The 17,712-nt window shown below is 43.4% G+C and overlaps 1 protein-coding gene across 2 annotated transcripts in view; it reads left to right on the forward strand.

The window, feature by feature from the left end:
- LOC117422445 (signal-induced proliferation-associated 1-like protein 1) overlaps window positions 1-17,712 on the forward strand; it is a 99,666-nt gene that overhangs the window by 51,761 nt on the left and 30,193 nt on the right. For both annotated transcript variants that reach the window (XM_058987356.1, XM_058987357.1), the window contains exons 3-8: window positions 3,825-5,615; window positions 8,909-9,039; window positions 10,557-10,745; window positions 11,299-11,473; window positions 15,976-16,079; window positions 16,251-16,408. In XM_058987356.1, coding sequence (XP_058843339.1) covers window positions 4,115-5,615; window positions 8,909-9,039; window positions 10,557-10,745; window positions 11,299-11,473; window positions 15,976-16,079; window positions 16,251-16,408 — 2,258 coding nt within the window. In that variant the 5' untranslated portion in view covers window positions 3,825-4,114. The remainder of the gene's footprint in view (window positions 1-3,824; window positions 5,616-8,908; window positions 9,040-10,556; window positions 10,746-11,298; window positions 11,474-15,975; window positions 16,080-16,250; window positions 16,409-17,712) is intronic.

The raw sequence follows: 17,712 nt of genomic DNA on the forward strand, positions 1-17,712 counted from the left end.
CCAACATAGTTTTAAATGAATAAAGCCTCTTTGATTGTAGTAAATGCAGACGTATTTTTTCAAGCTGACAGCAAACATTGAGGATCGCTCTGGACGTTGTAGAAAATGTAAGGTGCGTGCGTGCGTGCGTGCGTGTGTGCGGCAACAAGAAGATATGAACTGACTCGGGAATCCTTTTTCCTCAGCAGGGGATGTTGGGAAATGGAGTTCAAAGCTCAGCCAAATCTGTGATCAACTCTTTAAATGATTAATTGGTCCGATTTTAATCTGTTAATTGGAGCAGCCCTAATTATTTTGTTAAATGAAAATTTAATGTTGTTTTTTATGAAACTTAAACGACAAGTGTTGAAATGGGATAACACTGGCCTTTCTGTCACTCTGCCAAGTGACTTGTCCCTGAAGCAGTCTGGTAAAAGCAGGAAAGTATAGACTTTGTAGGGCCGTCGGTGCCGGTGGAATAATGTAAACAAGCTACTGTCCTGTGAACTTGAGAATGTGATAGCAACCCTTTCTATAGCTCTCAACCCACAGGATACTGTGAATTACTTGAATGCGTGTGAAAGATGGACAGACTAAATCCATCTTGATCTTAGTTTTTATTAGTCCTAAAAACACATTGACCTACTACATTCTAATCAAGATGGGAGGATATTTTCGCAAACAGTACATAACAAAATCAATTTTCCCTGTGAAGTTAGGCTGTACAGTATGTCCTTGTTTGTGTCTTTTGTAAACCCTAATTTTCTCTATATTCAAAGGTATAATTGTTACATGTGTAATTATAGTTGAGTGTTACTCTTGTTTGTTCAATTTTAACCTTGGATCTGAAGCCAGTTGCTAGGATACGCAGGGGGTGTTTTCAATTCATAACAGCCCAAACTCTTTCTGACAGCCTTGTAATGTTTTGCAGTTAAATATAATTTTAAACATTCCTTGCAAACATTTTTGCAGTGCATTCAACCCTTGTTGTGGTAATTAAGGAGGACGAACTTGTCTGAAATTCTAGGTGTGCTTTAATACATTTTATCCCCTGTATGTTTTATTCAGTGTATAGTTTTCAGGCCTATGGGTCTTAAGAAAGAAGACATTAGAGTAGGCCTCATTGAAATCACCCAGTAGAGCCCTTTGTGCTGCAATTGGCTGTATTCTCAGGAACAGTGGCTTGAAACCTGGTTCTAGGAGACCGGGAGACATAGTTTGAGGCAACTTTGCAGTATGTTAAGTCTCCCCTGGTGTGCCATGCAGTGGCCTGAAACCTAGTATCTTGAAGTTTCAAGCCTCAAAGTGGCTTTGTGTTCCCTCAGCTTTACTCCTCCATGGCAGTATCAGATACCAAAGGCAGCGAGCAATGCACTTCATACTATAGCATGGTTTTTACAGAGTGAGAGTCCCTGACTATCACAGTGTTGTGCAAACAAGGTTTTAATGCTTGCTGCCCATAGTGGCCACACATCTGTAGACAGGCATATGGCAGTGGTTTCAAACTGCACACATGCATATCAGTTCTATATGCAACCAGTATGCTCAGTGATTAGAAGGATCAGAGAGCAACAAGCAATCCAGACAGACGGATGGACATGCTGTTAGAGATACTGGTTTTCATTAGCTTTGTGCATTTTTATCAGCTTGGACTCTGCTTGTTTTGGATTTCTCTTTCTCTGTCTCTATTCCACTATCTTTTTTGTTTTGTTTTATATTTTCTTTGGTTTTGGTTTGTTGTGCAACATTGCTTTTATTGTCATTTCAAATCAGGAAGAAAAACTTCATAACAAAATTGATTAAAAAAAAAAAAAAAAAAAAAAAGATTCCCTTTGTTGAATTTTCTCCGTTGCTTTGCTCCAGAATAAAGAACCTGTTCCCCCTCCCTGTTTCCATTGCTGAGATTGACGATCTCACCAGGGTGCTGCCAGAGAAGCTGCTGTCCTGAGAATGGAGCCAGGTGTTCCCTCCCTGTATTCACAAGCCTTCCCCAGGAGGGATCAGTCCTTGTCTGGATTTTCAGACAGATGGTGTTTTAAATCCCATATAAAATATGGATTTACCACTGGCACAGAATCCGCTCTACAAAATTTCATAATCTGTAGAATTACGCGACCCTTCTGCCCTATAACACATAGCTAGCTACTGCTGGTTAACTAATTCCAGTGTTTGGGCTGTTACCTTTCATTAGGCTCACTTGGCTTGTAAAATGGGCTTACTGTGTATCTGTATTGCGGGGTATTTAGATTGTCCCAATGTGTGATGGTAGGTTTTCTGTAGGCAACTTGATGTTAGACATGCATTATATGATTCATAAGGTACGTTTCTATAGGCTACTTCATTTAAGACAGATTCTTCTTGTGCACAGCAAGAAACCATGAAAAGACTTCACTAGCATCCAATTCCAAAAAATAAAAAAAAAATCTTAGAGTTGACAAAGTTAACCCGAACCAATATTTTAAGTGCAGCCAAGAAACCATTTAAATGTATAATTCCCCACTGCGTAAGTCTCCTGTCATACCATATTCTTCATTATTTGTTTTATTTAAAATGTATTTTCTTCCCTAACTAGGCTTGTACAGGCCTGTCAGCGAGAGTTTGTGACACCTCCTGGCTTCCTGATGCTTAAAAACACCCCCACAAAATAGTTCAGCTCATTGCTCAGCACAGCTCGAACTTGATTCTTAATGATTTCAAGATTGCAGATGACTGGTCCCTAAAGGGTTACTCCAGTGACCATCCGGTTCTCTTACTGGCTGTGCTATTGTTACTTTACAGAGGAAATCCTACATCAAAGAACATTACACTGTCCCCTAGGCAAGTCCTGGGGCTCATTGCTGAGCAGCACAGAACAGCACAGTGCAGTTTCTAGTCACGTTTACATCCTTCCCAGTGCTGCTGACTCGTGTTTTTAAAATACATACTGTGTACCACCACTGTGGCCTGCGACCAAAAGCCAGCAGGCTTCAGAGGTGGTGAACTGTCACAAGCACTTCCAGTCTGCTACAGAAGACCGTGCTGTTATACAGGCAGTGATAGCAGTCAACTATTGGGGTTTAAATGCTGCTGTTAGGATACAGGCACCAGGCTGAGTGTACTCTTGCACAGTCAGGACCCCAGGGAATCCATTTGCTGCTGCCAGTCACTATTTGTTTTATTACAGGCTTGGATTTGTTTCCTTGCATGATATTTGCCCACAGAGCTAAGGAGAGCTGTCTCTTTTTAAGATAGTAAAACTAAGTGTCCAGGAGCAATAAAGCTGTGTGCGGGATGTGAGTTGCACAGGGCGGGGACATAACATAGTTAATTAGGCAGTGAGAACACTCCCTGGATTTTAAGTTTAATAAGAGCACAGCGTTATTGGTACAGTACCATTCCCCCAACAAAAGAATAATTGAGATGCTTTAAACCAGTAGAGGTGTCCCACATCATGGGAGTCTGGCTCTGGCGGTTCAACATATCTTTTTACAAAATGTTGGTCAAAAGCAGCGGCGTATATGAACACTGAAGATTACCCATTAGATTAGTTATTTAGCCATTTAAATATATTTTGAACTCCAAGGGTTGATTTAAATGTTGTTTTAACTTGCAGGAATAAAGGAGTGGCCAAAGTATGTAATCAATGAGATATGGCGTTACACTGTGTGTGTGTGTGTGTGTGCATGGTCCTGTTTCCCTGATAAAAGTTTACCATAGTAAAAGCCTAGTGCGGGCATGGTAATGTATAGGTAAGCATTGTAAAGCCCAGACAGGTAAACTATGGTAAGTGTATAATATAATGCATGGGAAAACTGCAAAATTATTCTGAAAATTGACCATTTTAAATAATTTCTCTCTCATTTTAGGTGTGAATTTGTAACCCCTGGCAACATGGGAGCACAGGAATGGCACATTACGAGACCCCGACTGTGAGACCCTTCAAACGATATGCAGCAGCCGATAGTTTGGGATTGAACGCTGTCATTGGAACCACTTGTGTGTGTTAGCCTGCGTTCGTGTTCCCATTCACCCCTGAAGGAAGCCTGGCAGCTCATGCTGCCGATAGGCTGTGAGGACTGGGGTCTCGAGAGGGGGTGGCTGAGCCCTGATGGCAGACATGGTTTTCAGCTGCTGAGACCTGCAACAACTTGGAAACATGACCAGCTTGAAACGCTCTCAGACTGAGCGAACCGTGGGGGGCGCGGTCCCGGCTGGGGACGATTTCTACACCCGCCGCCTGCGACTGCCCAATGGAGGGGCCCCCCCTCCCCGCAGTGAGAGCGCCCACCTCTCGGGCTCCACCCCGGGGGTGCCTAAAATGGGGGTGCGGGCTCGGGTGGCTGACTGGCCCCCTCGGAAAGACGGTGGAGGGAGTATCTGGCACATTAGTCTGGAGCCTGAAATAACAACGAGCACCAGCTGCAGCAGCAGCAGCAACAGCAGCAGCAACTTGAAAATGGGCCACCTGAGCCCCCAGGATTCCTCCATGCTGAGAAGCATCCAGAACACCCTGAAGAGCAAAACCGCGGGCGGCGGCAACACTAGCAGCATGGACGGGCGCTTCCTCTCCCCTGACTGCTATCCCGGCTCCCCTCGCAGAGCCATGAGGCGCATCCGGCAGCGCAGCAACTCCGACATCACCATCAGCGAGCTGGAGGGTGGTGGCAGCGGAGATGGGGATGAGGAGTGGGGGACTCCCAGTTATAAATGGTCCCCGCTGCACCGGGAGTACGGCAGCACATCCTCCATAGACAAGCACGGTGCTTCCGGGGAAAGCTTCTTCGACATGCTGAAGGGCTACCAAGGGGACAAGCCGGACCAGCGGAGCCAGCCGCCAGAGAAACTTGGGGAGCTGCTGGCCGGAGGGCAGAAGGTGATGAGTGGATTCGACACCCCAGACGGGCCCTTGAGCTCCGGGGCTCAGCGTGGGAGTCCCTCAGGCCGGCTGAAGGAGCGGGAGAAGCACCTGAAGAGACGCTCCAAATCGGAGACTGGGGGCGACTCCATCTTCCGCAAGCTGCGCAGCGTTCGGGGCGAAGGGGACCAGCCGGGCTCCAGGGCAGGTTCGGATCTGGAGGATGGCGGGCGCTCGGAGGACCCCCAACACAAGCCCTGGAGCTGCCAGAAAGGGTTTGCCCACTTCGACATTCAGAGCATCCTGTTCGACCTGAATGAGGCAACACTCAGCCGGCAGAGCGCCATCAGGAGGCGGAACACCACCACGGGAGCCTCTGCCGCGGCCGCTGCCTCCTCCTCCTCTTCCTCCTTTTCCCTCTCCTCCCCCCAGACCGGAGCCTACAGCTCTCCTTCGGGCAGCCAGGATGATCTAACCACCAAGGAGAACCTGGGCCTGGACCCTGGCGACGACAAGAGCAACGAGCTGGTGCTGAGCTGCCCATGCTTCCGCAACGAGATCGGGGGCGAGGGGGAGAGGAAGATCAGTATGTCCAAGCTGGGCACCATCGGAGGTGGGGGAGGCAGCGGGGAGGGCGGCCCCTTAGAGTCCTCGCTTGGCTCGCACTGCACCAACGCCGGTGTGGCTGTGCTGGAGGTGCCCAAGGAGAGCCAGGCCCAGCACAACGAGCGGGTCAAGAGATGCATCCTGGAGCATGTGGACCTGGGATGCTACTACTATCGGAAATACTTCTACCTGAGAGGTGAGGACATGTGCCCTAGAGGCTGCATTCAATTCAAACATTATAGAGACTGCAGTAAATCAGACTTCTTCAGTTGATCTGAACAGCGAGGATCTCGTGTTACAGTCTGAATACACTAAAGAGCAGTGCATGCACTGTTTAGAGATAATGGCTGTTAACAATGGTATACTAAACTGCAGCAGTGTTTAAAATCCAGTGCTGTTTAGATCAATTGAAATAGAGCCTCAATTAACAATTGCTATTTTATGGTGGCAGTGGAGAGTTTTAAGATTTAAAAAGGACATTTTAATTTTTACTTTGATTTTGGGCAGTCCTTGGTGTTTCTTTTTTTTATACATTTTTACATTATTTAATTAATCAATAGCTGGGTTATTTGGTTCACATTGGCATGTTAGTAAAATACTAAACGACTTGTAGTGAACGGATCCAGATTTGAACTGCAATACATGAGAGGACAGTGAGTTAGCCTACTGGAACCCTACAAGTGTTCTACAATAGAATCCCATGTCAACCACTTGACTTTCTTACCAGCCTCCTCGGGTGAAGCAGGACTGACCACTCACTGCTGTAAATGGGTCTCTCTCTCTTATGCTGTGAATGCTATTTGTTTATTTGGTTTAAGAAGTGAAGCCTTATTTAGTGCTTTGAGTTGTTTATCAGTAGCTGCTTTCCAAAGTATTCTTCAGGGAAAAGCAAAAAGCAAACAAAACAAAGAGGCCATGCAGAAAGACAATACTTTCATTTCCTGATTTAAGGTCTTTGTACTGCTGCTACTAATGCTCCTCAGGGAAATGGAGCGTGTGAAGTACTGTGGAGCATCTCCCCCTGTGATGATGATGATAAAGTACTGTATATGAGCTGGCAGATTTGCATTCATGTAGATCATTTTATAAGCAAGTTGTGTATGGACTAAGGCTATGAATTCTTTAATCCTTTAGTGACTCTTCCAGGTTAATTCTCCCAACAATATTCTCTTGAGTTCATACTTGTTTAGATGTAATTTTCACTCGTATTTTTAGTTAAAACCACCATTTCCTACCACAGCACTATGAAGTTGTTACAGGTAGTATGACCCACCTAACCGTAAACTCCAGGTTCTATTCCATTTACCGCAGTTACCCATAATACTTTCCACCCATCAGGTTCTGATGTCAAGAGTTGTGGAAATGGAAATAAGACTCCCATTGTGTAGCAGTTTGATCCATTACTGGTTTTGCTATGAGTTTAATAACACCTGAGCTTGTTACCTGTACACTGTGGCTTGTAGTAGAACCTGGAATGGGTGAAACTGCTATGGAATAGGAGTCTTATTCCATTCCTGGTGTAAAACACTTGATCTTGATAGTGGTCCAAGAAAATTGGGAAGTAATGCTCAGGAAATTGTTTTGGCATTAATTCAACAAGAAATTTAAGGTTGCATTTTCAGACACGGTTAAGGTTTTAAAATCGGCTAACGTGACCGAATAAGTGAGAAGTCTGATCGCTGCCCCACTTAAGCTGAACTGAAAGAATTATATAATTTAGAAAAAAATATATATCTTTTAAAGGACTGAGCAAGAATATTCAATTGGTTTTGATTTTCAGCCTCTTAAACAGAGCAATTTCTGCAATTCATTCAGAGCTACTTCGATCTGGAATGCTGTTGGCATTATCGGTAACTCAAGAAACCTCTGTGCTGGTAATTCTGGGGTTTAGGGCTGCTGCAATACATGCACAGGTTTTCCTTAAAATATTGCAAGGAATGGAAATTAAATTCTGGGTTGAATTTGCTGGCTCGTGAAGTTGTTCTGATGGAATCTTGTGGCTAGTGAGGCTAATTACTTTTGCTGTCAGTGATTTCTAAAAGTAGGCAGTTTTTTGCCTTGCACAGTTTAATCCTTGGCATATATTATTTGTGTATTGCAGAGAATGTGCAGTTGAGCAGCTCTGTCAGATGTTATTACAGTAGCTGACACTTGAAATAATGGGTTGTCTGCTTGTGTGAGGATACAGAACTGCCTGATTTCATTGTTTTTGGAATAACTACAGCCTGATTTAATTTTTATCTCCACTCAGTGTAAAGTGCTGTAAAAGCTTTCTCTTGCCCCCTATGTTTACAGTTACTGCCTACTGGCCCTTTCACCATTAAATAAAAGGGACAGGCATACCTTTGCTTATACCACAACATTTACGTTAATGAATGTTCAAAGCACTGCTCTCATGTGGCATTTGATCTCACTTGAATTGTAGCCCATCAAAATAAATTTTGTCAGCATTATACCTAAACGCTGAGGACTTGGAGGGAGGCTGTAAAGCCTACTGCAGCTGTTGGACTGGGTGTACAGTAGCAAGGTGGCCCAGTGGTTAGAGCTGTTGGACTGGGAAGAAGGAAGTGGGACTTGGTGGTTAAATCTGAGGGATTGGGAAGGTACTGTGTGGCCTAAGGGTTAGGGTTGAGGGATTCAGAGAGTAGCAGTGTGGCCTATTTGTTAGAGCTGAGGGACTGGGAGGGAAGGTAGTATTTTGTTGTGGTGACTGAGACTACTGTATGTGGCCCAGTGGTTGGAGCTGAGGCCTGACAGGTGGTCTTCCATACATCCCCGCCCTCTGTGCCATGCAGCCTGGACTGCCAGCTGCTGCCAGGACCCGCCCTCTCAGGGATGCCAGTAGTTCATGAGTGTTGAATTGCCTGGGATCCCTCTGGGCCTGTTTCCTTTCACTTAGCTCGTAATGAATAGATGGCACTTATCGGGGAATAATGCATGAATTAGTTAGCAATTTAGATCCAGGCCAAAAATGCTTTAAGCCTGTCAAGGAAATTTAGCAAGTAATACGTCGTGAAGCTGAGGTGAAACAGTTACAGTACATACAGATTTACACTGATCAATGTACTAGCCAAAAAAGTCTGTCTATTTATTTGTATACTAGGTTTTGCCAAACCGCAGCCTTATTTTTAAAGCTCTCTGCTTTCTCAGATGTACAGAATGACTTTTGTGTAATTAGTTTTAGTGGTCCACTTCACAGAAACACTGCTCATGCAAATTAGTTCAGTACCTTTTATTGTACCACTAGACCACACTGCCTCCCAGTCTTTCAGTTCTCACCATGGAACACACTGCCTCCCATTTCCTCAGCTCTAACCATGACGCCACATTGCTTCTCCCACTCCCTCTGTATCCACTAGACCAAAAAGCCCCCTTTCCAGTACCTCACTCTTACCACTAGGCCACACTGCGGGCCAGCTTGAAATGTTAAGACAACATGCCCTTGATAAGGTTTTCCTCAGTAAGGCTCATCCTTCATTCTGTCTCTAGAGCACTGGAACTATTTTGGGGTGGATGAGAATCTGGGCCCGGTGGCTGTGAGTCTCCGCAGAGAGAAGCTGGAGGACAGCAAGGAACACGGGCAGCAGTACAACTACCGGGTCACCTTCCGCACCAGCGAGGTAAGGAGCTGCTCGTCTAACTGCTTGGGGATTGGTTTGCTTGTCTGTTAACCTGCACAGCAAGGCTCCTGAGATGCACAAACATCTCTATTACACAGGGACTTGGGTATCTCACAAAAAATACACACATTTACATCATTGACACACAGTGCAACACCATTGTAACCAATTAATTCAATCATGTGACTTGCAGGTCTCCCAATGATACAGACCAAACGGTTCTAGATATTAGCTTCACGTTCGGTTTGCAGCTGTGTTCTATGATTCTGTAGTTCTGTATTATAAATATTGTCCAATAAAAGGAAATCCCTTTGTGGCAGGAATTTTACAAAACTGTTGCCTTGTACTGTATGTGTAGCAACATTTCAACTCCTGATTTCATGAGTTATTACACTTCAGTCTAGATGTCAGTGATCTTGATATTGACCTCTGACCAAATATGGCTGCCATATTTATATTATCATTACACATACAAGATAAGATGGCAGTTTCTGTTTTGGAATACCCCGTCTAAAACACTATGCATGTTTGATATAGCAGAGTTGAACATTGTAAATATGATTATTCATCTCGGTGCCAGGAACAATCTACCTGAAGCATGCTTCCTTTGATTATGGGTATTTTTTTTTTTAGTTTGTAAAAAATGTCTAGTTTAGAAGAGAGTTCCCCTAGAGATATTCAATGTGCACTGGGTACCTAAAAGACCAGTCAATTTGTGGTTGAACCCAGAGCGAGACAGCCACAGCAACATGTAGTCTCCCTTGAGTCTCCCTTGACACTTACCTGCCAGTGCTCCTGACGTGGCAGTTTAATCCTGGTAGTCAGAGCCCTTTCACAGTAGGGATTTGATTGGCTCCCTCCCTGTCTGTAGTTTGCACAGAGAGGGCTTCTTCCTCTGCTAGTGTCTGGATTTAGACACAGTTCACTACACAATGAGCTCTCTGTCACATTACATTTTAATGACCCCCCTTCGTGGAAAATACTTTAAAAAGTGTCCCAGCTAACGTTTTTTTTTTTTTTTTTTTTTTTTTTAAAGAAAGTAAAAGATGGGCTTGAACTACCACAGCCAAGTAATGAAATCTAGGGACACATTCACACGTGTTGATTACGCAAGAACAACAAAAACAATATGAATGTTATGCAGTCAGTGTATATCATGCACCTCCTGTTAACTCTTAAACACCATGGTATGCTAAATAGATACATTTTTCCCAAGTATGCTGCAAGCACAGAAATTCTCCCAATATTTGTAAAACAATGGAACTTTTTACATACATACTTTTAAAGAAAAAATATATATATTTTCCTTTGCAGACCTGGTAGAGATAGATATATAGATATTGGCTGGTCTACGGTTTTGAGAGCAGTTAGCTGTCCTTGACTTGTATACAGATCAGCAGCGATGTCTACATGTTCTCTCGACCCTCCCTCAAGACCTCAAGGTGGTCAAACCTAAGCAGATGTTGGTAGCCCTCCAGCCTCATTGTCAACCTGTGCTGCCTTCTTCTCTCTCTCAGCTGACGACGCTGCGAGGCTCCATCCTGGAGGACGCAGTGCCCTCCACCTCGAAGCACGGCTCTGCCCGCGGGCTGCCCCTGAAGGAGGTGCTGGAGTATCTCATCCCTGAACTCAACACACACTGCCTGCGCCTGGCCCTCAACACTCCCAAGGTCACTGAGCAGCTGATGAAGCTGGACGAGCAGGGGGTAAGAGGCCAGGGCTCTGTCTGTCTACTGTTGATTGTCTACAGTGCAGGCTGGAAAAGAAATACATTGATCATTGCAATAGCTGATTTATATATCAGTTAGTGGTTAAATAATAACAAGTTAAATGGTTTAGTAATGTAACAGTTTAGCGTAAGTGAACTGAGGAGATGTGTGCCACTGCGGTAGTGTTGTAATATATACCTCGGCCTCTTTGTATTTTTATATTATATGGATTTTACACTATTGCACTATCTAGAGAAAGTCCTTTTCCATGTTTTTGACTTTTTTTGTATGGGCCAAGATTCAATTAAAGGTAGCATCCATGTAATATTGTTTGTTATTTAGCATTGTATTCTTAGCACGTGGCAGTAAGTCCCCATAATACATGCTATGTCTCATCATGCATGAATGATTTGTTGAGTTAATGTGTATGCTGGGTCACATTTTAAAATTTGAAGTTATGAAACTGATTTTTCCCAAGATACTGATCCTGTACCGACGTGTCTGTGATGCGCTGATTGCAACACTGTATGTTGTTTTTTTGTTTCCACAGCTCAGCTTCCAGTTGAAGGTGGGTGTCATGTACTGTAAAGCAGGGCAGAGTAGCGAGGAGGAGATGTACAACAATGAGTCGGCCGGACCTGCCTTTGAAGAGTTCCTGATGCTGCTTGGGGATCGCATTCGACTGAAGGGCTTCAGCAAATACCGGGCACAGCTCGACATCAAGAGTACGTACCATCCACCGGGGGAGTAGGACGCTACAGGGAGGCAGTGCTGGAGAGCTGTGTAAGGGAGGCTTTAGACTAGTGCTCATTACTCGGGTGCAGGGTAATGATGGTGCTGGAGAGCTGAGAATGGAGTGTTTAGACTAATGCTCATTACTAAGGTGCAGGGTAATGACAGTGCTTGAGAACTGTGTCTATAACTTGTGCTGTAGTTTGAAACCGAAAAAGCAATAGATTTTGGACTGAGAGGGAAGTGCTTACCAAGGTTTTACAATCTCTTTTCTTCTTACTAGCACATGCAATTATATAGACCTCACCTGTTTTCTGTCTATTGGCCCTTTGCTTGTTTTTTTTTTAATTCTTCAAATTGAAATAAGCAGTTTTCAAAGACAACTCTAAAGAAAAAGCTGCTGCTGCTGCCTTCTGGTACAGAATCACTCTTTGTAGTCTAAACACATTTCAATGATCTGCAATCAAACCATGATAAGAGTTACAGCAAAAACCCTTGATTGTCACCTCTTTATGATCACTGTGACAGTGGAGTGTTATGAACATTTGTAGCACTGCAACGGTGTCTACTTGAATCCATTCTTCCTACTCTTTGCCCCTCAGTCTCTCCCTCCCACATTTTCTTTGAACCAGGAATTATATATTTGTCAATCCCTTTAGGGAAATCAGTTAATCAACAGACTTTGCTCCAGAGGTTCGCTTCCCTGCGGTCTTTTGTACTCCACTCAACAGCTTTCCTGAGCACTTGCACCCTGATCCCTTGTAAGGAAGATTAATTCTCCCTGATTGTGCTCAGTCTATCCAGATCTCTACAGCTGCCTTACGATTGCACAGCAGCAATTCCTGCTGGGTAGGGACCACGCCAATGTATTACGGCTGAATAGCAATCCTAACTGGTCCTTACGTTACCACTGTATGCTCAGTATTTATGTGCTAGCTTACAGATATAACTTGCACACTCCTTAAATTTATTTTTGGACTTGTCTGCCTGTTTGGATTTGGCATCGCCTTGGTGTGGGGCATGTTCTCCTGGTATACCCTGGGTTCCTTGACTACTCTGGAAGGCTGAACGAATGCTGCAGTTAACTTAAGCAATGCTGCACTTATACCCTGATGGTGCTGGCTACTTTTAAAGATGGTAATGCTCCCATCCACCGTGCCAGAATTGTGTGTGAATGGTTTGAGGAGCATGATGGAGACTTCAGGCATTATCCGTGGCCACCACAATCTCAACCCAGTTGAGCATGTTTGGGATGAACTTGGTCAAGGCTGTAATTGGGGCAAATGGTGGTTCAAGTCGATTAGAAAGTTCATAGTGGTTCTTGTTATATTTTTCTGCTTTGTGAAAAACCTGCTTTTTGAAAATTACCATATCTACTGTACTTGGTAAACCTGTCTCCTCTGCAGCAATATCTAGCCAAGTCGCTCACAGTTGTGGCCATTTATTTTATTTATAAATTAATTCCATGTTTGTTTTTCTATAAATTACTTTTAAAGCTGATGTTGCACTGAGGCGTGGTGCATACTTTCCATGTGTGCCCAGTTTACATGGTGGATGTAAGATAGATTACCAAAACTCTAAACCTTTTTAGTGTGTGTTTAAAGAGTGAATTCACTTTGTAGGGCTCACATTTCTCTGTATGATAGGATGCCATTTCTCTGCTTTACTTTTCTCTTTTTGAAAGCTGTTTTTTATCTGAGCCATGCTCTGCACCACTGATATAATGCCAAACCTCTTAAATCAGTTTGGCAGCATCTGGCAAGATGATACTGTACAGTACTGATCCAGTAAGCCCTGGGGGAAGTAAAGCCATGCCATATTTTTATTGGGGTATTTATGGTAAGCAAAGCCATTCCAGGGGACACATTTTGGAGATTCAGGAGTTGGATGTGGCCCACAAGACACCTGTTGCAACTGTGCTATTAATTATTAGCTCATCCAGTTGAAAATGCTCGATCAGAATGCTGGCATAAAAATATAAAAAGCCAAGTAAAATAGACAAAATAGAGTTTTTCAGTGTATTTCAGTACTCTAGTCTGCTTGACTTTTTTTGTTTTGTTTTACCTGTCTTATTAGCTCCAGTTCTGACTTATTTGATTGGGTTGTAACTTGTTCTAATGCTTTCTCAAAAGTGCTCGCCAAGGTTTTAGCATCCATTTATCTGTTAGCACTAGCAAAATAATCCCTGGTCCCTCTTTATTTTTGAAGATTTTTTTCGTTTGTTTGCTTTCTTAAATATGTGGATATATTTCAAAATACAACTTTATATGATTCTCCTGGTGCTGCTGCTTGGTGCATAATAATGTCATATGTTGTAGTTCAAAGTCACTCCAATGGTCTCGCTGCAATCTGACTATGGAACCCTCAGCAAAGGCACCAGGTTGCATCAGTTTATCTGTATATCACGAGTTAAGGTAAAAAGAAAAGTGAAGACCCTAAAGGATTTTCTCCACAATAAAGGTGGAGTGATGGGATGGGGGGGGGGGGATTGGGGGGATAATTAACTTAATTTTAAAGCATTTTTTTGGCAATCTGCAATGGAGAGAAAGCCCCATACTGTGTCTGAGAAGGCTAAATCCCCAGGCAGGAAACTCCAGCAGCTGTTGCTTTGAGTCCCTTTTAATCTCCCTGACTCCCGCACTGCAGCCCAGGGACAGGAGCTCCTTATTGCAGACAAGAAAAGTGCTAGAGGAGTAAGTGGCAGTAGGACTGCTCAATAACCTGATCTTTATCACAAACAAGCTTGTTCACTTATGTAAAAGTCACTGTGTAATTGGTCTCACTCCCAGCCTGTCAAAGGGTCTGTGTGTTCGGCAGACTGCTGGTCATTATATATGATTATTATGGACAGCCAAAGGGGAGAGGAGAGGACAGAACTGACTTCTAGGGGCTTTCAAACTATTGTCTTCATCGTATTAGTACTGGGACAAATATAATAACAAACACTGCTTGAAATGTATTTTGGGAGCAAAAAAATTACCATGTTCATAGTCGTTCATGTAACAGAGTTTATAAATGACTATCGGTGACTGTACTATTGTACGCAAAAGAAACCAATGATGAATGACATCTAATAACACACATTCTGCAGTACAATGGAGTGTTTCTCTCCTTTCTCTAATAATCATTTGTTAGGTACATCTTATTAGCAGAAGCGTAAGCAGGATATGCAGATACACAAACAAGAGAATTAAAAGCAGCTGCTTCCTGGTACCTCATTGCTTCCTGTGCTGTAGGTCAGTTGAAGTCACTTACTCAGTTACAGCATAGACAGGTTTGTATTTGATCATTCTATAGCATTATACTTGAAGAATTTGTATATCCAAATTTAGTAAAAAAAATAATAATAAAACACCTTGGTTAGCATTGCTGTAAAGCACTACAACATCAGATTCTCACGTTGCTGCTGAACAAACCCACATGTTCTCATTGTGTGATAAGTGTTGAAGTTTGAAATTAATAGCATACCCACATGCCAGAGTGAACCAACCAACCCAACTGTGAAAAAACTAATTTGAAGCTAAATGAAATCCCCAGTTATCTAGAAGAATTAAGACTTGAGGGAATCTGTATTGCTACAGCAGGCAGGATGAGGTATTGAATGTCAGAGATGGGTGGAGGGGGCAGTGTGATGCTAGTCTGTCTTGTGTCACCTCTGACAGTGAGTTTGGTGGTCTCAACCTGGATCCCAGTGGACATCACAAAATAACCACACGATTGTCAGTCTGTGCTTGGGAGGGGCCCAGGACTGAATGGCCTCAGCGCTGTGAGGGGAAGGTCTCTTGGCACCTGCCAGTCTAGAAATATAACTCCACTCAACACTGCAGAGCTCTCTAGTAGTATAAGAACGAGAACTCCACTCAACGCTGCAGACCGCTCTAGTAGCATAGGAAAGAGAACTCCACTCAACACTGCAGACTGCTCTAGTAGCATAGGAAAGAGAACTCCACTCAACACTGCAGACTGCTCTAGTAGCATAGGAAAGATAACTCCACTCAACACTGCAGACTGCTCCAGTAGTATAAAGATAGCTCCACTCAACACTGCAGAGCACTCTAGTAGCATAGGAAAGAGAGCTCCACTCAACACTGCAGAGCGCTCTAGTAATATAGGAAAGAGAACTCCACTCAATACTGCAGGCCAGTTGGAGAGGGGACAGAAAAACAGTTGCACACACTCAATGGTCATTTGTAAAACCACCTCATTTCAGAAATTCAGCTTTTTTGAAGTGGTTGAAAATGGGCTTTAGTTAACAGCCTGGTAAATAAGCAGAAAGAACAAACCACACAAAATAGGGTATTAAGCAGGTACACATACAATGTTGGTGCTCTACAGTGTTCTTTTAATCCCTTTAAGCACCTCGACTCCCAAACTATTTCTAGCCCATGTCTGTCTCTATCAGCAAGCAAATGCATATGCCAATTGCAGATTCTTTCTGTCTGACCCGGCAGGCTGCAGTTCCCTCTTTTGTAACGTGCCTCTCTGTGTTTTACAGCGGACTCTACTGGAACTCACTCTTTATACACAGTGTACAAGGACTACGAGATCATGTTCCATGTGTCGACCATGCTGCCCTACACTCCAAACAACAAGCAGCAGGTAACTGCACATTCAAACACTGCGTGGTAAAGATAGCGACTGCACTGGCTGTGATGATGGGTACAGGGAGGGCAGACGCATTTAGCCAGGTACAGGGAGATGACTGAGAAGGAATTGGAGTAATTTTAGGTAACGATTATACCATAGTTATTAACAAGCAATGTCTTGCAGTTGCTGAGGAAGCGGCACATCGGGAACGACATTGTGACCATCGTGTTCCAGGAGCCCGGGGCCCAACCCTTCAGCCCCAAGAATATCCGCTCGCACTTCCAGCACGTCTTTGTGGTGGTGCGGGCGCACGAGCCCTGCTCCGACAACACCTGCTACAGGTGAGGCATGCCCTGTGGGGGGCTGGCTTCCGTTTCTTTACAATGCAATGTGAATGTCATCTTTAAACAATATCATCTTTTAATACGCATCACATATCATAGTGGTAATCAACATACTGAAGTTGTTTAAAGATGGCATGTTAAAAGCAACAAAAAAAAGTCAGAAATGCACAGAAGGATTTGATGCTTATAGAAAAAAATAAGAATGTGGCAATAGACAAGTTCGTTTCTGCAAACTGACCCTATGGTAGTTCCATTAAAGGGAAACTTCCATTGTAAATGTTTCATTTTTGTCTGTCACTTGTAGGACAAATTCCTGTACACCCTTGCCCTTTCAATTTGAAGGGATGTAATATTGCAGGTGAGGGATGTGAATGTATTGGTTTCTTGAGTCCTCAGGTTATAAACAGCTTCACATTTTAACAGAGTAATTATAACAGTTGTGAGTTGAAATGCCGTTGTCCTTAGAAGACTAGGTCTGTGGACTGTAAAGGATATGAATGTGGCAGGCAAGGTAGCACAGCAGGCTTCGTTAATCATTGTTCAGGCCTGGGTTTGAATCCAGCCGGAGACACACAGGAAATGAGTTCATCTTCCTCAGTGTAAGCAGAGATTAAAATCCATACCACAAGATGAACCTCACACATTTCAGCACACATCTCTGCTTGAGAGAGGCACTAGTCTGAATAGGAGGCAGGGGGTGTTCAGATCAGGATCTCTCTCTCTCTCTCTGCACCTGTCTGTCGGCACAGTGTCTGACTGGCAAGAACCGAAATACAACAAATAAAAAACAAAAAAACTGCTGTATTGGAACAACCCTGAACAAGGCAGCCTGTCACATTTGACTAGCTTTGCTCTTTTTATTTGCCAACAACAGGAAGCTAATGGATATTCTAATTGCAAATCCATTTTTTTACACACTCCTTTAATAGTTCCTCCAGGGAACTTCATTATTTGAGTTAGTGTACCGTGTGGCATTTTAAACTGAACAAAAGCAGACGGTATAGTAGCCCCAGGCTTTGGGTCCCGGGTGCAGATTTTTTTTTAGATCTTTAATTCAGGATACATTAAAATATCTATCTCTCTATCTACCTCTCTCTATCTTCCTGTTATCTGTGTGGTCACATGACCTAATTGCAGCTAGACCATTGGCGTGAAACTCAGGTACTGCACAGGAAGTGATTGTCGAACGCCTGGATTTCTGCGTATTGTATTGAGTAGATAAATATTCTTAAAGTACATAAGTTAGTTAATTATCAGAATAATCAAATCAATAAACGTTTTAGTCATTTCATGCAGCTCAA

Source organism: Acipenser ruthenus, chromosome 15 (genome assembly GCF_902713425.1).
Source record: "Acipenser ruthenus chromosome 15, fAciRut3.2 maternal haplotype, whole genome shotgun sequence".
In the NCBI taxonomy this organism is placed as follows: Eukaryota; Metazoa; Chordata; class Actinopteri; order Acipenseriformes; family Acipenseridae; genus Acipenser; species Acipenser ruthenus.